The 21,659-nt window shown below is 38.3% G+C and overlaps 1 protein-coding gene across 1 annotated transcript in view; it reads left to right on the forward strand.

Moving 5' to 3' along the window:
• klf7a (Kruppel-like factor 7a) overlaps positions 1–5,218 on the forward strand; it is a 35,438-nt gene extending 30,220 nt beyond the window's left edge. Inside the window, exon 4 of the mRNA XM_027028203.2 lies at positions 1,413–5,218. Within this exon, the coding sequence (XP_026884004.1) occupies positions 1,413–1,464 (52 nt within the window). The 3' untranslated portion in view covers positions 1,465–5,218. The remainder of the gene's footprint in view (positions 1–1,412) is intronic.
• The last annotated feature ends 16,441 nt before the right edge of the window (positions 5,219–21,659 follow it).

Below are 21,659 nucleotides of genomic sequence, written 5' to 3' on the forward strand. Positions count from 1 at the left end.
GATTTCATAGGCAACCAAGCACTGGTAAAAACACAGTGTAACAATGTAATACAATCAAGCATATGAAAGTGCAAAGCATTGACTGAGGAAGCAGCTGGTGTCTCATAGGCCTCAGTGATAGGTTGTATACGTCACCAAGACATAAGTGTTTGTGCTCTCGCTGGGATGAAAGAAAGGCTTAATCCTCTCCCTGCTGAAGTAGAGCAATGCCAGCTAACATGGACCTCTATTAGGTGAAATATAATGTAGGAAGCAACTTTCCAGACTGTGTCAGAGGAGATGTAAACACTAGTTTACAGTAATACAGTAATAATTTCCTTACCCTGGACTGTAAACCTTGCTATCACTGGAAGAAAACAGTAAAAAAAAAAATACATTAATTGAAAAATAGAATCCTACTTATTTTGAAAATTCATAGTTTGTCCCTTTCTTTTATCATGTCTTTGATGCAGAACACAAATATACTGTATTCACATTTATGTTATAATTGCTATACATGTGCAGCATATTAACATAAAATGACTCAGACAATGTCTTACCATAAATATATAACACAAGGTTAAAAGAAGGTCATTACAATATGTCATTTTGTCTTGTTTTGGAGCATGCTCGGTTTCGCTTAATGCCCATGTCCTCATATTAATCAGGAGTCTGAGGACAATAAAATCTCATCTCATTCTCCATTTGATTTAAGGCCTTCATGTGTTTTAGCTTTGTATCATTGTATCTTTCTCCTAGCAGAGTCTCCTTCTGCCCATTTAACCTTTTTGGAAACCTTTGGGAATCTACTGTGTTGCTGAGAATGAAGACCCCAATTACCATCAGAATAAGCATTCTATGTGGTGGTGTGTATGAGTGGCTCCCTGTCTGAAATGAAACTTAAATACAGCACAATTACCAACCAGTAGACAGGCCTTTAGGCCGATTCGTAATCCGTCCTGTTCATGTCCGGACCCCTGCTTGGGGTGGAGCGGCTGCAGGGGAGGGCAGTGGATCTGGACCAGCTGGTATGGTGCCTCTTGGCAGCAGCCTGAGCCGCCATCTGTTAAATCCTGCCAAAATGTAAAGAAATAAATAAACCACAAAAAACTCAACCAACTCTCATTACCTTGGAGAGTTACCTTGCTGTCACCAATTGAATGAATGAATGAATGAATGAATGAATGAATGCATGAACACAATAGGTTCTGTGATACTGGGTCATGGTGCTTTAAGTTTTATCTAATTCATCAGAATACACTACTACACTCAGAAATGCTAACAGTTAGCCATGATGTTTCATTAATCAATATTAGCAACGTTATTTATATTAACAATTTGATTAACTTTTTAAAAATCTCTTAGGAAATACCATTACAAGGAGACTATGGTCTGCCTTACATCAATGCAATCTTTTTTTTTTTCTTTTCCAGGTGCTTCTCACGGTCAGACCACTTGGCACTGCATATGAAAAGGCATATTTAAAGAGGAGAAGCTGGCAAGAAGAAGAATGGAGAGAGAGAAAAATAGAGAGAGAGAGAGAGAGAGAGAGAGAGAGAGACAGAGAATGAGTTGTAGATGGTAGGGAAGAAGGCATATAGCACAGGTCTGTCTGCCCTGCCTGACGCTCCAGACGGAGACCCTGAAGAACTCATGCAGAGGGTGTGATTCGATATGCTGTCACATCCCAATGCTTACAGTGCGAACATGGGCAGGAAAGGTTTGATGAGATAAGGTGGTCTCTATCCTGTGCGAGTCAGGATGGCGGTTTGCGCTTGAGTTTATTTGCCTGGCCCTACCAGTCCCTGTATGGAGAACTGGTCTGGTCCAGTAAGAGCCAACTGTAATGTGGAACAGAAGCATATCCAACTTACTGCTTAGAATTATTGCTGGTCAGAGGAACCATAATGAAATATGGTTACCTTCAATTCAGACACAATACAAAATGTTACAGCAGCAAATATTAACACTGAAGACACTGAACATTGAAGCGCTATAGTATATGCTTTGTTATGAACCAATAAGGCAGCAGTCTACATCTGAATTAGTACATGGTCATGTATGGCATTAAATGTCCTAAGTAATCTGAACTGAGCCCTTGGTCAATGGTCCTACTGTAAATGCAATGGTTCAAAGGATTGTTTTAATAATGACTGCCAGAATGGTACAGTAATAGGTGAGCTGAGCATATTTTTCTGTACTTTGATTTCCTCGAGCTATTACTGTAATTAAGAAATGTCTGAATTTGAAGGGTGAAAGGTAAACCCGATAGGATCTACTGTGCTGTTATATTATTCAGCCCAAATAAAAAAGATCATTGCAGGCATTGGAACAATATACTTCTCCTGTTCTTCACAGATGGATGACTCTCGCTCTCGTCTTTTCCTGTAAACTAACAGCTGCGCAGTGACACTTTCAGACTTTTCATTAAAAAAAATATTAATAGTAATAATGAATTTAAAAAAGTCATTTCAAGCTATGACTGCATCTCACAACTCTCAATGATTTTTGCTTCTTTTTTGTGGATGTGCACAAAGAAAAGAACTGTTGCCATTTGCACAAAGCAACGAAGAGTTAAAGATTCTTTACTGGGCCGCATTTCTCAAAGCCTACTTGTCAAGGATAAAGAAGCATATTTGTTATTGCACATCTCTTGAGAATCCCCTGGCACTTTTATTTATTTATTTATTTTAATGGTGCTTGAGATCTTTCGTCAGGCTGTCAAAGACTCGCATGCAGTGATTAAAAGCAGCATTGTTTTGTCAGTGGGCTTTAAAATGTCTTTTTTATTTGTGAATACTGCACATCAAAATGACACTACTGAAGCGGGAAGGCTGCATTTTGTAAATGTTGCAACATCATTTCCCGAGATGCTCATGAATTCCATTGCCTGTTTCGTGAGGACGAGTGGTTATCATTTGAGCTTTACGAGACATTTATGATGAATGTAAAGGCTTATGCCTTTCTGAACGCTTATGTGAAATATATTTTGGCAGATTACTTTAAATGGTGATCTGTCTTGAAAGGTTTTGTAATACACTGTTATAAACGTCAACAAGCTGGTTGTGTTTCGGGTCTTAGATATGACATATCAAACAAATTGAGCTTCACCTCTACACAGGTTCTTTTTTTAACTCTTCAAATTTGAGTACACATTATTATCTGTAATTTGACAATGTATGAAAATGTTTGTGAACTTTAATATTTTAGGTACCATCTACAATCAAGATGCCAGAGAGGGCATCTGCACTTGTTCAGGGCATGTGCCAGTGTCTGAGTCAGCCAAACATGGACAAGTGTTATAAACTGAACACAAACCTTGTAGCAGTGCAATCATTGCACATTATAAAACAGAGAGATAAGACAGCATTATTATAGTTATTATGTATAGCAGTTTCCTATTTAGGGTATATCTAAATCAGGTTTGATTAGTGATTTGTAGATCTTCTTTCAAAGGTACGGAAGGTATTATTATTATTATTATTATTATTATTATTATTATGAAACCAGGTTGAAGTTGAAAACACACTCAAAATACCAAACAAGAAACTTCCGACATCTTGCCAACTTCCTAAACAAAGAAAGCACCACACCAGTGTGTGATATTTAGGCACAAGCTCCCGCTGTCTGGTCATCTGCTAGTATCATGCACTGTCCCCTTTTTGCTCACTCGCCTGATGCAAACTAATACAGGAGCCATCTGACAGTGGGACTGTGCCGGTAACAAGGCAGGAATTGGGCTCTTCTGGCAGTGAGCTGCCCTAGTCGGGCCTTCAATGAGGTGGAACAGACTACGGTCACTCTGGAGGGTGGGGTGGGGTTGTCACACTCCGAAGTTATGCTGAGTGAGTAAGTCTTCTTGCAACTGCCCGACACAGTCGATTTCACCCATGTAGCCAGGTGTCATCTTACCAGTCCTCATTCCCAAGGCCACATCAGCTCCAACAAAAATACGACCCAAGGTCATCCCAATCCAATGCATTCCCCTCACTCAGGAGAGGGAGAGCTGCACTGGTTGCTTTGTCCATTAAATGTAGGATAGAGTACATTTTCTGAGATACTTTGGAATGCAACTATAAAAACATTTACTCAGCTGGCCCCTTACTAATGCTGGAGCTTGAATATGGACACAGATGCTCTGTCCTGAACTGAAAACACATCTAATATTGGAATCTGCCTCCAAATTACACTACACACGCGAGGATTCCAGGTTTACTCAGTATTTGTACAGTTCATTAGTTTTTCTCATGCACTATACAGCTCAGAAATGGATTACACCTATTTATGGAAAAAAAAGGTGAGATAAAATACATAAAGAAACAGGAAGTCCTAACTCATTGCAAATCCAATTTACACAACAAGATTTCAGGGACTTTAATATTTTGAGTCGGGGACTCTAAACAGGCAGGTCTTCATCTGTACCTTATTTCCATCTGGTTACTTTTGTTCACAGGCTCAGCACTCTCTTCATCCGCTTGACTTCATATACACTCCAATCCAGTAGAACCACCAAAAAGACTGAGAACTCCATGTCCCCAGTCCCAAATGTGGAAAAACTCATTTGTTTTCATGGCACTGTGTGGTGTCCTTAAATGCCTGTCTGTTGTGTCTCTTAAAGAGCAATAGTAGTGCTCGCTTTATTTTTTCATATCTTTGCATTAAAACATTTCATATCCAGGCCACTAAACAAATATCTGTCTGGGTTATCCCTCACCAAAAGACATCTCAGTCTATCTCCGGCAATAGCTGTTAAGCTACCGATCATTAAATGGTTGCACTGTGGGTTTTAATTGGATGTGGTGACATTAAAACAGTCCTGCTGATTGCGAAATGATTTGCAATCTATGTTGCACTGAGGATGACTTTCGTATTTGTGTACTTAGGCAAGTTCTTCCTGTAAATCTATCAAAGCTCTTCTGCTTTTTGCTTTTTTGCTCTCTAGATCTCTCACTTTCTGTCTTCATTCAATCTCTGCAGCTGCATTCACTTGTTTTATTTATTTATTTATTTATTTATTTTATTTGCTTTATTTGCTGTAAAAAGCATTCCCAAATATTATTTGTATTATATGATGTTAGTATGACACTGTTCTTTATTAAGAAAAAAGAGTTTATTTTTGTTACTGGTTTGTTTCGTAATTCTTTTTTAAATTGGTATTGTAATATATCTATGCAAGAACTGTTGAGTGAAGCGATTTTATTTAAGGATGTCATCATGTGTAATAAATGGTAGAATCTCATGAATGGTATGAGGGTGTTTATTTTTTTTATTTTTTTTATTTTTTTTACATATCCTGTTGGTTAAGAAACACTTCAAGTACCTTGCGACATCAAAATCTATAAAAATATGAATCTATAAATAATTACTGTGCCTACTGTGAATATGAAGAACAGGAAAAAATAAGTTCTCAATAGAAAGACCAGGACATTTGCAGAGTTTCAAGTGCAATCAAATAGAGAGTACTCGAGAAGTCTAGCCTTTGCTCAGTAGACAGAATAAGCTAATAGGTGCCTTGTAGCAATTTCAAGTTTAATTAGAAACTGATGGTCCTCTTGTAATTGATGTTACAGTTAGGAGCTTTCATAGCCTAGTAGATGACTGGTCTGCTAAGTCTTTGTCCAAGACAAACAGACAAAAGGCTAATTCAATAACTAATGGATAATTAAGGTGCAATTATGTACAAGAAAATGGCCTTCCACACTATATTAATTCAGCAAATGTCTTCTGTATGGGTTCCCTAAAGGTTGCTCATCTATAACTAATGTACATAATTGAAATGGGCAACCTCATCTTGCCACTTGTTCACTTCTATCAGTCTAGCTTATCATCTCTCATTTTGCAATTATACAGACATGATGGGCTGTTTGCTCTACTTCAACTATAAACAAACCCTTTTGCCTATATAAAAAGCCTTTTAAAATGACTTACCAGCTAAGTGGCACTACACGTTTCTTCGTTAAGGGGAAACAGTGGCAACTAAACACTCCGCAGTGTTTAGGAAGTGGAATGAATGAAAGGATCTGCTGCAGTGTTGGTTGGGCAGTCATCACTTCTTGGGCAAGGGGTAAGGGCTAAGAATAGATTCAGTGGTGGGACTAATGCCAACAACAATGTAATGTGTGTTGTAATACGTTGCAGTTTAACAATATTATATATTTACACATGTAAATACCTCTGTTTCAAATCTTATCGCCATTTAATTTGGCTGGTAGTTGCAAACACAAAGGGTCAGAAAGATGTGAACGGTATAATCTCTGAATGCAAGGTTAGCAATGACAAACAGGGCTTGTCATGGAATGCTTCCCCCCCCCCATGAGTCACATGGTACGGCTCGCCGCGTGCAGGGGGGTTCACCTGTTTGTAGCCCACCTCTGTGATAGCATGCACCTGTACAGGGTTTATCTTTAAGTGTTTGTCAGTCTATTTAAACTCTGGTCAGTGCGTACCTCACTGTTGGTCATTGTTTGTTAGCGTCTGAGTATAATTTTAATATCCATGTGTGTCTAGCCTGTGTTAATGTTACAGTCTTTATCGTTAGCCTTAAGTGTGTTGATGTTCACTGTTAATGTTATGTGTGAGTGCCACCATTGTCTTTTACATTCTATGTTATTAAATGTTTCACAAAGCCAAGGGAGTCTGTGTGTCCTGTTCCATGCCCTGTGGCACTCGGACGGACGTTACAGGGCTAGCAACTGAGCCATATTTTATTTTAGACCAAATGTATCACAAAAGTGATATTACCAAACAAACATCATAAAATTTAATTTGCTAAGGTGTGTCTGTGAGTAGCAACTTGCTTGCACAGCTGTTAAAGGTTCTATGTCATTTTTTTTGAAAATGTGTCTACTTTGCTGCACTTTATACCACCTCTCACCATGTGTGTGTGTGTGTGTGTGTGTGTGTGTGTGTGTGTGTGTGTACAGTATACATCTGGCCCCACATATGTACTGCATTTGAAGTTAGCTGACCTGCTGTACTAGAGAGTCCTCTACACTTTCTCTACAATCCTCTAAAGTCCTCCCCATAACCTTTAGTGGCCTCTAACATGGATGACTTGACCTCCTTTTGACCAAAAGGACAATGTTATTAACTTTTAATAAACATTAATAAATGCACTTCAAAATACTTTTTTAATGCAAATACTCTTATGAATATATCATAAACTGATACATTTGCATTTATATTTGTATGTAGAAAATATTCAGACATTACTTACCCTTTTTAAAATGAGGTCATTTATGAAAGAGGCCACTGGAAAGATGGCACCATTATATTAGAGAGCGAGACAAGTTACCATCTGTCAGTTAACTTCTAGATACATAAAAAACAAAAAAAAAGGATTGGTAGACCATAAGTAGCTGTGGGATAGATGAAACTAATATACTGAGTGCACACGGCCATGCTTCCATGCTACCACACAGAGGACTTTAACATGATCACTGGCCTTTGATCCTACAGTAAATACAGTAAATACTCTCTCGGCTTCTCCATTTTTGCAGGTTGTTATAAGCAACACACACACACACACACAGAGAGAGAGAGAGAGAGAGAGAGAGAGAGAGAGAGAGAGAGAGAGAGAGAGAGAGAGAGAGAGAGAGAGAGAGAGAAATGCAACACCTGAATCATCTTACAAAAACCTGCTCTTCAACAGGTACCTTCTCTGAAAATAGCTGCACACATACTTACACCTGACCCAGCTCAGCACTATGTTGACTGTGGGTGAAGTGAAACAATAATGGAGTTGGTGGTTATATCTTTAGTTGGCTATATTATGACAGGTTCAAATAATGTTCAAAAATTACACTGATATCAAGTCTTTGTGCACCCTTTTATAAAACCTGTAAGTTAAAAAAGTTGTGAGTGGAAAGGGTGGATGAGAACATTGATACTTTTAAACAGTACATTGTCTCAAATGCCAGTCAACACACTCCAAATTATGTCCATATAATTTTCTTACATTATACATTTGATGGATTCATTAATGCCGAATTTTTAACTAAAACTAATTGCAAATTTTATTTTTGGAAACATGTTGCTTTCCATAAAGATATAGCCTATCTGCTAACTTTCAAGGTGACTCAGCAGCACCATCTTCAGGTCTAAGACTGTAGATGTATGTATTGATCACTGAATTTTTATTTTACTGCAAGTACATTTGTAAACACCATGCACAGCAAAATCAGTTGTAGCTGGTAAAACAAATAGAGCAAGATGCTAGCAACAGCAAAGTTTTTGGTTTGACTTCCAAAAAGCACTCATAACCTACTGACATGCTGAGTAATATATATCACTCTGAATGAGAGCATATGTTGTATTTATGGAATTACATGTAGTTTAGTACATTTCTGATAATGTTGTACTTTTTAAAATATTTTCAAATAGTAATACCTTTACTAAGAAAAACTTTAGTTATGTCTTAGACTGTTACATTAAGTTACTAATGTGACTGAGGTGTTTTTAAGGCTCATTGACGACAGCATCTGGTCTGCTTTGCTCAACCTTTTACTTTCAATCATTTTATATTAGACCAATGGTATCACAAAAAGAATATTGCCTAACAAACATCATTTCCTATGGTGACGTGTATGCTGTTTATTGTAAGAATAACTGTGATTTTATAGGTAAAATCAGTATGTTTAGGATCGAATACATTTGAACCCAACTTCTCCCTATTTCTACTGGAGTTATTATTCTTTTTAAGTAACAATTACATTTACCTATGTACAGTTTTATGATTTACTACTGCTTTCTAATACAATCTGACAAACCGCATCATCTGTTTAAACCTTAATTCATCCACGCATCAAGACAATGGACTGGATTCTTCTCTGGCCTAATTAATCCTTTATTTGACAGGGATCTGTGACTAGAATATTATGTATTTGGCTTCTAATTCACTGAGCTCAAAGATCATTAGGACAAAGCAACACTTGGCCATATATAGCTTTGTTACATAATGTGCTGTAAAGACCTGGTGTTCAGTGTCCCAAAATAAGACATCATATACATTTTTATCACTGTGAAAGAATAAGCCCATTTCATTTTTAATCAGGCCTACATAATCTTTTCATAATATAGTTTTAAAAACCCACTTCCTGAAGTAACCCTTGTTTGACATTTCTTGTTTAATTAGTTTTGACAGAACTTTTAATAATAACTAAAGGCCAGAGTTATGTCATAATAATTTTATGACTAATATAATGTCATGAGAGAATCATTATACCACACGACACCCAATTGCCCCTTCAGGTTGTCTTTCAGTGAGTGCGTATGAGTAGAAAGTGTGTGTGAATGAGAGGAAGACAGAGAATCAAGAAATAAGGGAACATATGAATGAGAGAATGTTCAAGAAACGAGCTTTTGCTCTTCAACCCCCCACCCAAAACATTTGCCTTGATAGGTACATCTTTTCAATATATTTAGCAATCTACTTTATTGTCTGCAAGTCAACACAATCATCATGTATGATGTGTCATGACATCTTTTTCTAGTTTATTAGAGCATAGTACAGGTGTTTATCATCTCCGTGGAGCCTATGCTTTTTAGTCAATCTCTCCCCATTTTCCCATGTTTGACTCATGCTTTGACTCTTTCCCACGTTTAACTATGCTTGCAATAATGTTCTGTACTGTCCTCTATTTATACACAAGACGATATGACATGATAGTTATACAAACACCTTACTTCAACTATGAAGCAGAAGACATTTGTCTCTTTTTCCACAGGTTTAATGATTTAGAAAGGATAAAACTGCAAATTAAAGAAATACAACTTAACATTAATAGGATACAGGTATGTAATACATTTAACTATTTGCCAAAATCTAAACAACAGAAACACAGTAGTGTTCTCATGATTCAAAGGATTAGCATACTCATAGTTAACAAAGCGTTTTAGCAGGCTAGCACAATTCCCAAGCTGACATTATTGATAAACTTTATGAAATGCAAAAATACTCCACAAGGCTGATACAGATTTACAACAGAACATAAAATATGATAGACATATACAAGGGATGCCATCAAAGTAGAGTATGAACGCAAATGAAAAACCGACAATGACAATGACAAGCATATGGAACTTGTAAGAACAACTTCCTGTATGGCATAATTCAACGGGAAAACAGGCAACAACTGCAACTCGCCATAAGGTGGCGGCAAGTACAAAGAGATATTTAAAGTTACTGCATACCGCGTACTGCATGATATTTAAATGACTGCGACAAAGCAAACGCTGTACATTTTCATTGTAAAATGGCATTCCATAGGTGTTCTGCTCTAACACTACAGTAAGCAATGAGAAAGTCTCAGCAGTCATTTTGAAAGGAAACGCAAAAAGCATGTGAGTCTGCCATGACTACATGCAGGTGTGTTTACGTGACTGTGTTTCCTCTTGTTACAGTTCCTAAAAAGTAAAAGTAAAAACATCTATGATGTGCAGTCTATATGCCAATACATTTCAACACCAAAAATAAAATGAAAATAAGATGCACTCTTGTGTAGAGAGAAAAAAAAAAAAGTAATTAATGGCCTTTCTGAACTTCTGTAATGGTTAAACACACACACACACACACACACACACACACACACACACACACACACACACACACACACACACACACACATACATACAGTGTTACACTAAACCTTTTACTTGTTTAATGGAGTTCTGGAACATAAGTCTGCTTTTATTAACATTTGATTGTAGCCTCAGACACTCCAACTCCATCTAAAAGACCAGCAAAGAGTTAGAGGCCTGGCTCATGCAGGTTGATAAAGACTGGACTGCCAGGGAGGTTTTAAGACCTGGTTATACCAGCATGCCATTCTGCTTTATGGCCCCTGCTTGTGTATGCAGTAGCCAAAACAGCTGTAATGCCCTATACAGCAATAGTAACATTCTGCACCTTCAACAAGTCGCTTTGATGAAGAATTCGTGTGTAAATCGTCTGGCTATATTAGTCCTGTGATCATGTTATACAATAGTCGTAACTATTCCCACAACTCTCCGTGCCATGCACCATGGTCCTTGCCCAACGATCATCTATCATCTAACACAGTATGAGTTCATGGGCCCATGACTAGATTCTAGGTATTTTAACCTCCAGCCATAAGTCTTCCCTTTATGTGTTTGGATCACCTTTCCTATTTTCACTGACCTTTATAAAGGAGAATTTTAAAAGTCATATACCATGTTTCATGTACATAGAGTTTGGCATGCAGTTGTTGTTAGTGTAATCACAAGTTAGACAAGTTAGTGTAGGCGAGTTAAACAAGTTAGTGTAATCACTTAATTGGGAAAAATAATGGTTTATGGTCAAGGACTTTCAGCTGTAACGGCCCGAGTGCTACAGGGCAAGGAGCAGAACCTACAGGTTCCCTCAACGGTGATAGACATTAACACCGGTGAAAGACAATGGCACTCACATAAACTGGAACATGGAACATTGTGAACCTAAACACGAACACTAACATAGGCACTGACAAATGTAATGACTGACAAAGATGCACACACCAAGAGTAGTTTAAATACACACAGACATTACAACACTAAACCATGTTCAGGTGTGCGCTGACAACAGGGGCATGGTTACAAACAAGACTAACAATGTACGTGACCAGTGGGAAGGGGAGTGTACCATGACATCAGCACAAAAGACCCAGGAGTTTTGTTTCGTAATAATTGTAGATATTAACTGGCCTTGTTTTTCTAATAATTGTGTCTTCATTATTTAGTGAAGATCACCAAAGGTGTCTTAGACATATAAGAATACAATACTGGTAGTTGATAGGAATACTGTCTCAAGATCTGAACCAATTGCAGAGCTGTGTATTGCATGCCCTGAAGTTTATGATTGGACCTCAATATGGGATCCAGGTCACGAGAAGGTGGCAGCATTACCAGGCAGCCATTGGAGGAGAAATAAGTGAGAAGATAACCAAGAAGAAAAAGGCTCAAATTCAAAATGATGAGAGAGTAATAAAAGAGAGAAAGATTGTAATCTCACCTTATGCTGATATTACAATTTTCATAAAGACAATCCGGTATAATATTTTATAATATTTTAATTCACATGGACAAGTGTCAGGAGCAGTATTTATTGAGTTAAAATTAAACTGTGTTTGGATAAGACATCCAGAAGCTGTGTCTGATGGACGGCCATGTTTTTCAGACTCCACCAGCACTGAGAGAGAGTAAAAGGAAGAGGAAAGAAGGCCAGCAGGAGAGGATATAGAGGAGAGCAGCAAGATTTGTTTTTGGAGATGTATGTCATAGTCTGTTATGTGATAATTGATATGGTCTATGGTTTTTCTTACTGTTTTGACCTTTATCATGTCTTTGCCCTTATAGTTAGTTTGCAGTTGTATATTTGTACATATTTCATTTTTGTTCCATGATTGTGTGTTCACTGGTAAGTAAGGAGTGACTGCCATTTTCTTTGGAGTGTGGGATTGGTCTGTGTTTTTCATGTAGGGAATAAGGGTAGTTGTGTATGTATTTTCTTTTGTCTGTGTAGGTTTAGTGAGCATCTTTTGTTTCTAGTGTGCAGGTGAGATGATTAAAAATGCCTTTACTGATATCAGGGTTAGTTTCAGTCATAAAAATAATGCAGGTATACACCAAGATAGACAAGCTCACAATCATATAGGAAATTCTGTATCATAATAAACATAAACAGTCCAAGGTCCTTACTAATATATCTGATCATAAGCAAAGGTAAATATGGACAAAAAAAATGGCTGCCATTTTCTTTGGGTGTGAGTATTTCCTGTATTTTTGTGTTAATGGTAGTTATAGTAGATCTATGTTGATAGTCTGGATTTGTTTATTATTTTGGCATGGGGCACTCCTGAAGAACATTGTACCAGTTGTACATATGTTTGTAAGACTATTGAAAATACTTTCTAGTTCCAGTTGTTTCTGGTTATTTTTGTCGTTTTCTACATCTAGCCGATAGCCATACTCCTCATACCTCCTTTTTACAGCCCTACAGCCTAGATGAGGTTGTAACACTGGGTTACTGATTTGTACTATTGTAGTGTGCTATAATCTCACCATTCAGAAAGCGCTCATAGTAGAATATTTTTCTTCCAGGTACATTGCAATACACTCATACAAACGCAGTTAACGGGCTGCAGTCATATTACGGAATTACAAGTCACTCAGTGAAGATGTAATTAGTAGGCCTAGTAGTTATAGTGAATGAATGAGCATTGGAGGCAGCTTATGAAAGCCAGATATTTAAAAACTTTAAGCTCTGAGTTTCTGACTAAAATCATAGAACACAAACATATCTGAAATACAGCACCTGGAAATTTCACAAACTTTTCTCCCTAATTTAGTTAAAGCCAATTCCCACCCATCAGGTAATTCTCCCTTATCACATTGCATATGCCAGGTAGGGAGGGCAAGAGCTGCCACATGCTTCTTCCTCATGAGCTCACAGACACCCATGATTGGCCAGTATTGCTGTAACTCACAGAGGAACGAGACTATATGTCATCCCTCTCCCTGAGAGCATGGCCAATTTTATGACATCATCGGGGATTAAACTTATAACAATGCACAGTAATTAAAAGAAAAGCATGAAACAAATATAGGCAAATATAGGCAAATATTAAAATGTTGCAGGCATTATAAATTTAAACAAGCCATTTAGAAAAGGATCTACAGAATATAAATTTAGACACACTATCTGTATTAATATACAATTTAGTTCACTGTATGGATAACCTTTCCTGTATTCAGGACTGTAGTACAGTACTTTTTACCATAGACCCAATAAACCATTAAATGCATGAAGGAAAACTAACAATTAAAGGTTGTTACCACAAAGCTAATTAGGCTTTGTGAGTAACGGATGACTTTCAAGACACTGGCTTGCTCGTACAGTGGTGGTGTGCCCAAAGCCAACATGGCAGGCATGACACCTGTAGTTTCATGAACAGCCATGTTTATGGCTAGGGGAAACTCTGGCAACCATCAATCCCAATCTTAATAGTGTATCCCCATGCAAGATGCAATCATGGTCTTCAGGGTCCTGTTTACCCTCTCAGTAAGGTTGGACTGGGGATGATAGGCCATTGTCATCTTCTGGGTGACTCTAGGCTTTGCATAGCCTGGTCATGAGCTCGCTCATCCATTGAGGCCCTCTGTCAGACAATATATTTTGGCACCGCCCCAATGAGTGAAGATGTTTGTCTGTAGCACATTACACAAATGAGTAGTTTTAGCATCTCTTAATGGAAACAATTCCACCCATTTAGAGAAGTAGTCTACCATTACCATAAGTACTGTGTTCTTTGCTCGACTCATTGGAAATGGTCCCATGAAGCCCACCCCTAGCATTTCCCGTTGTTGTCAAACTTCAATCTGTTGTATTAATCCTGCAGGCAGGACACTAGGGTTTTTGTACTGTTGGCACATTTGACATGCCTTGACAAAGGCTCCAGGATTTTCCTGAGGGTCTTCATGCAGCCTAGATGGCCTCCAAATGGGTTGTTGTGGTAATAATGAAATAATTGTCGTACCAAACTCTCAGGGACCACTAGTTGATAATTAAATCCCCCATGTCTAGAGGGCACACCCTGGTACAAGATCTCTTGTTGATCCTGGTAGTGGACCCTACCTACATTGATGTCCTGATTCATCTTCTTCAATTGCTCACAGATGATGCTCAAGGTTTGTGCAGCTCCAATGTCCTGGAGAGAGGTCAACAAATCGCACCAATTTGCCACAACTGAGCAGATAACACCTTGGATGTCTGCGGGAGCCCTTGATAGTGCATCTGGGACAACACTGGCGCACCCTTTCCTATAAGGAACTCTACAGTCAAAGGCTTGGAGCCTCAATGTCCACCTAGTTAGTCTGGATGCTGTTCTTGGTTAATTAAAAGCACAAGTCATAGCACTATGGTTGGTGTACAAGTCAAATGTAGAACCCTCCAGGAATGATGTCACTTCTCCATACTACAGCCAAGCACTCCTTCTCTGAAGTTGAATATCTCAACTCTGCACCCCTTAAAGCCTGTGAGGCATAGGCTGTGAGGCGTAGGCTGTGTAATGCCTGTGAGGCATAGACCTTCTCTCCTCTATCCTGCTGTTGAGTAACAATGGTACCCAGCCCAACATCACTGGCATTCGTCTGTACTTGGTATGTCAGATCCCTTTGAGACTGAGCTAGTACTGGGGATGATTGAAGGGCCTCTTTCAACCTTGTGAAAACCTGTTGGCACGCCTCTGTCCACTCCCAGCACACATCCTTCTTCTTCAAATGGTTTGGGGGGCTGGAATATTTGCTAAACAAGGGATGAAACTGTGGTAGCAGCCCATCAATCCCAAGAATCTCTGCAAGATCTTGGGGTCCCTCGGCGGTGGATATTCACATATAGCTCTTACCTTTTCTGGGTCTGTTTCAACCCCTCTACCTGATACCACATGGCACAAGAAAGTAAGGTGGGTTTGGAAAAAATAACACTTTTTTATGTTCAATGTTAGATTGGATAGATGTCATTTCTTAAACACAGCTTCTAAATGTTGGGGATGTTGTTCTTGAGTTTGAGAGAGCACAATGATGTCATCAATATAAACAAAACATATCTTCCCTTTCAATTCACTCAATACCTGCTCCATCAGCCATTGGAAGGTAGCACTAGCATTCTTGAAACCAAAAGGCATAGCTTTGAACTGAAACAGGCCTTGTGGTGTGATGACAGCAGGTTTTTTTTGCTTGCTCTGATCATCCATAGCCACTTGCCAATAGCCACTCAAGAGATCCAATGTACTGAAGTATGCCACCCCTTCCAATGATTCCAAAATCTCATATACCAGAGGCATTAGGCATACAGGCATGTTTTGGCATTCAACCCACAATAATCTTCACAAAACCGGAAGGACCAATTTGGTTTAGGCACCAAGACCACAGGAGCAGCCCAGGAAGAGGATGATGATTGTTTTATTCCTTCAGCCAACATCTTTTGAACATGGTTCTTAATCACTTCCTACTTATGGGAGGAGGTCCGGTATACTCGTCACCTGACTGGCACCTCATCAGTAGTGTATATTTAATGTCCTATTACTTCCAGTATCCAGCATGGCATCACAATCAACTCCCCTGATTTGTACAGGACCCACAAGAAGAGAATGGTTCGCATGCAAAGACGCAATCTGTGCACAGTGGTTACTACTCCCTTTAATCCACTAGCAAGATGAGATTACAGGCATTCAAAATCCTCCTGACCATCTCCTCCTCTGCCATCTCAGATCGTCACTTCAGGTACAAAGCCCTATAGCCATATGCAAAGTCTCTGAGGCATTGGTTCGAAGCCTGCACCATGGCATCAAGCTGATCCTCGATCTCATCTGAATAATTCTCTGGAGAACTCAACGGAGTGGCACTTCTCACTGTGGAACAGTCTTCCTGAGGGAGTAGATGACGTGGTTGGTTTCCATGTGCGGCGTATACTTTGGCAGGTGTTCTCTCTCATCTGCCCTTCACACACCCAAGCTCGACAGTGAAGGCAATAAAGAATTACACGATCAAGATGACTGAACCTCTCATCTATGTAGGTCTTAATATCTTCTGCTAGTCGCTCCATGGAAGACCTCAATCCCACTTCTCTTACAAGGGATGAGTCAACTATACCTTTTAGTCTGCCTTCCACAGCATCCAATCTCCTCAAGCTTTGTGACATGTTCCTCTAATATGCCCAGATTATCCTCGTTCTCACTATCTTGATTATCTTGATTATCTGTAGTAATCTATAGTAATTAGTAATCTGTGTGGCCTTAGTTCATCCATGTATAGTTGTTCCAACAAACTAGAGACCTCGGAGATGTCACCACGGGGTTGCCTGCATGTCACATGCTTAGGGGTCTCAGCAAGGCTCTCAGCCACATCCATGATAAAAGTGTACTATTGTGTGAGTAAGTGCAGTAACACAATACAGCCCTCAGTCTCAGCTCAACATTATAGGCTAATTCTAAAACCGGGTGAAACGGAGACCAAAGAAATAAACCTCGAATGGTTACAAAACACAACGCGAAAAAATCATAACACCTAACCCCGAAAGTGTGTTGCTACCATTACAAATTTAATATAGATCCCCATACGGGCCACCACTATGTGATGTTCACCCTGCTTCCCTTAGGGCTTTATCACATGCAGAAACAAGGACAGGGTGGTGCGACTAACACTTTAGTGATGTAAACTTTGTGAACACACGAACTCATGCTACGAATTATAACATTTAATTATTCCCTTTCACAGACATGTGTGTACATCAACATTAGATTTTTTACTTTATACAAGTATTCCCCCCTTATTACATATCAGTTCATCTGACATTACCCCCTCTAAATGAAGTACAAAGCATTCATGACCTGGGATTAGCGAGCATAAGTCAAAACTGGAGGCTTGGCGGTCTCCCTCTGTTCCAGTTTAAATCTCACCCCAACAGTTATGTTAGGTAGGGGGGAAAACGTAGTCCATAAATCCCTTAGGAAAGTTTGACAGTCAGTAGTAACCCAGGGTAGGAGAAAAAATATATCCAACATTCCCATTCGTGTCAAGGCACGAATGTTGAGGGAGAAACTGCAGACATATTTTCTTTCTTCAAACCCATGACCTGTTACTTCTGGCTTTGTTTTGTCCATGGGATACCCTATTTCAATGGCCTTCTATCTGTGATCATCCTTCCCATTGGGCGATCAGTCCCAACCATCGTCAGCTGCTCTGCACGGGAGCCCTACACTCGTGTACCACGCCCCCCCCTTTACGGGGCATGTGCTAAACCAAAAACATGAACTTTAAAAAAGGAAAAAGGTTGATACACATGTACATATTTAACCTACGTGATCATTACAGAAGTTCCAAATATTTAAATCTTGCCATACTGTATCTATGATGAAAAATTAGCTCTTCTAAATATTAAGCATTAGTTTGTTCATAAGCTTTCCTCCTTAAATATGTAGTATACCATAGTGAATGTGTGCAAACTATAGCATCTTTTGTCAAGATGATCTCTTTGTATTTATGAATTGAAGCAGTGTAGTATTCTGGGGCTCATGTTAAAACTTTGCGTTATTGGATGTAATTGATAATAGTGTCAGATATTGTCTCATTGTGGGGCGAAAATAGTTAAATATATAATTATATAACTTCGAGCATTTTCACTAAGTCAGAAGGAGGATTTATTTCTGAAGTCAAACTTAAAAATAAGAAAGTATCAACTCCAATATGACATTTTCCTAAAATAAAATCAGATAGGACCAAACAGATAAGATTAAAATTCTGAATCCAAGAACCAAAAAAAAAGATGTAAAATTAAAAACTTTTACAGGAATCATACAAGTAGAAATATCGAATTTTTTCCTACAAATGTGTATTGGTAACCTTTTTTGCGCATTGGCTGTATGTTGGTCACACTGGTTGATAATCTAATGTGCCTTAAACAAGATTAAACACTGGCATATTAAAATAATGTTCTGCCAATTTGTATATGGTTACTATGCAAATATTCCCAATGATGGGTAGATCATGCCATGAGCCAGGGAAATATTTAGTGACATGTTGCCAGTCAGGCCGTGATGCACAAGTGGAAGGCCAAGCAGACATTTATTAACAAAACAAAGCAGTCTGTTCAAGCAAGCAACACTAACAAAAGGTGGAGGCTTAGAAGGCAGTATAAATCTCTTGCAGTGGCTATTGTGAAATGCTGTAAATGGGAACCTGAAGGAATGAGTAGGCAAAAGAAAACAAGAAACAGATGAGCACTATGAACAAGAATGGGTGACTGGGACTATGAACTAGAGTGGGTGACTGGGACCACTGAAGTGATTTGGGAGTGTGATCAATGTGTGCAGGAGTGGGTAAATAGCTGGGTAATGATCAGGGTGACCAGACTTCCATGCCCACCTGAGCAAGTTTAAAACATACATAATGAATATGAGTCAGGAGAGACTGTCAATATTGCACTACTGAATGTTGAGCAATTCAAGTGGATTTTGAAAAAAACAAGCACATTCCATTCTTGCTGGCTCACACCAAACTATTGCATCATTTATACTTTAATTTAGTTAAAACAGATCATTATATTTTACTGATGTAGTGATATATATCCAAATGTATTATTGGCTGAAATAGAGGTGTTTTTTTGGTTGTTAGTTTTCTTTCTTTATTTTTTTATGTGTCAAATGTTGGATTTACAGGTATATTAATGTGAAAAACTTTTTTGCCATGTCACCATAATATTATTATTTTATAATATAATTCAATTAAATCGTATTGTGGTAATTCTAAAATATTGGATTTACTGTGACAATTTATCAGATTTGCTTTGACCTCTGTTTGGGCGGTACAAACATAAAGGATTGTCATGCAACCCTCTTCCCCAATTCACTACAACTTCCAGAGGAACACTCAACCAGTCATTGTCATCTCACATGTTCCTCATCACCAGACTATTGACTTCAGCAATCACCTATTCCCAATTCCCAATTCCAGACAGATTCAACAGTCTGAAAATGAGCACACAAATGTGCAACCAACCCAGACACATGCATGCACACACTCCTTCTGAAGAGCATTTTAGAAAAGTGTCCATTTTTTTCTTCTTGTTTTTGTATAGCTTCTCTGTTGGTTTGTTCATGTTTACATGTCTTAATCCTGATGGCATATGATTCTTCAAAATATGACAATATTAGTTTTCAAATAACAAAATACATTCAGTTGACCCTCTAAGAGAGTATTTAATTTTCTCAAGTTTGAGAAAAACCATCAGGTTACATCCAATATAATTATTTTGGTGGGTATATTAGTTTCTAGTTTAACAAGATTCTTCTTCAAGACAGCAAATGGTCAACTTGTAACTAGGCTGAAGTTTCACTTTAAGTGCCGCAGTTTTAAATACTGTGAGCCAAAAGTCCATAAATTTAGGGAAATCCCAGAACATATTAATTAAGTTGGCCTTCTCATGGTGACATCTGTCATACATTCACCCATATTTGAATATATATTAGCAAACGTGGTCTCATGACATGCCCCCTGTGGGCAGTGGTAAATCACTGGTTAAGGTACTTGCCTTGTAATTGGAAGGTTGCTGGTTTGAGCCCCACCACTGCCAAGTTGCCGCTGTGCATGGCCCTTAATCCTCAAGTTGTATTCAATCATAAGTGTAAGTTGCATGGTATAAAAAAAGTGTCAACTAAATGCTTTCAATAAATGTAAACTTCTCCCATGTGTCATACCTGTTCTTAGTTATCTCCATTGTAGATGTATGCATTTAATTGTTATTCTTTGTCAATATTTGAGCTCATGTTTCACACTCTTCCACTGTGTTATCTGTGCTTCCACTATGTGCCACTCATTGTGTCTAACCATTTTGCTTTGTCTGCTAGTGTAGTGTTGTTTTTTCATTGTTTTAGTTGTGTTTTAGTTTATTTTTTTTATTGTGTTAATAAACATCTTGGTTGTTTAAACATCAGCTCATCTCTGCATCCTGCCTCACTGCCTATCAACACAGACACACCAACCACTGAAGGATGCTGTTACACTCCTGGAGTGCTGCAGTGTGCTCTTGCTCCAGTTCGGGATTTGGGATTGTCTGTGCACCTTGTTGCTGGTCCCGCCCCTCATTGAGTGATCGCTGGGATTGCTGTGTCTTATATAAGGACCTTGCTGCAAGAAGATGGTGGCTTGCCCAAGCTTATTTTTGCATTAGTGTTTTGCTGTATGAATTGTGAGTTTTAAATCTTTGCTGTGCTTACCCTGTCTTGATCTCCCTAGTTAGCTTGTGTATGTGTAGATCTGTATGTTAGTATTCCCTGTGTTTTGTTTAAGATTGTGAACCCTGTGATAGATGAAAGGTTTTTGTGTATGTTTATATATAGTTACTGATTGTAGGGAGTGGTACCTATTGTTTTGGGTTTGGGGTTATTGTCTGTTTATTATCAGGGAGTTAGTGTAGGATTGTATTTTATTTTTGTCCTGTAAAGTGTAGTTAGTTGTGGTGTTTCTTTTGGTAGTGTGGGTTTTGTTTATGTTGGCAATTAATCACTCCTGAAGTTATTCAGTGTTTGGGTGTATATATATATATATATATATATATATATATATATATATATATATATATATATATATATATATATATATATATATATATATATATATATATATATATATAGTGTGTGTGTGTGTGTGTGTGTGTGTGTGTGTGCATCTTTGTTCACCATTTAAATACACAAAATTTTTACCTTGTCTACCAGTCTGGTCCAGTGTTAAATCATTCCACCTACCATCCAGCTACCAGTCTTTTCCAGGGCTGTTATGAACTCAGACAGGGTTGTAGCAATGCTGTGAGCCAAGAAGAAAGGAAGCATCATAGCCATGTCTACTTCAGTTCGAATCCTGAATCATCATTGTGCTATGAGTTCAATTTCAGTCGCCATAAACACTGTTTCTTTTCAAGGCTATCTGTTTCAATCAACAGGTAATGTATTACAAGAAAATAAATTCTAGGTTTTCAAATTTAAGCCTTGCAAGTACTTGTAACTATGTTCTTTCATTGTTTTACTAAAGTGTGCAAGCATTCTAATCATCTGATACAATGTGTCAGAGCAATACATTCTGTTTTCAACCAAAAGGAAATGTATTATAAGAAAATAAATTATGAGTTTTCAGGT

The sequence above is a fragment of the Electrophorus electricus genome, chromosome 16 (assembly GCF_013358815.1).
Source record: "Electrophorus electricus isolate fEleEle1 chromosome 16, fEleEle1.pri, whole genome shotgun sequence".
In the NCBI taxonomy this organism is placed as follows: Eukaryota; Metazoa; Chordata; class Actinopteri; order Gymnotiformes; family Gymnotidae; genus Electrophorus; species Electrophorus electricus.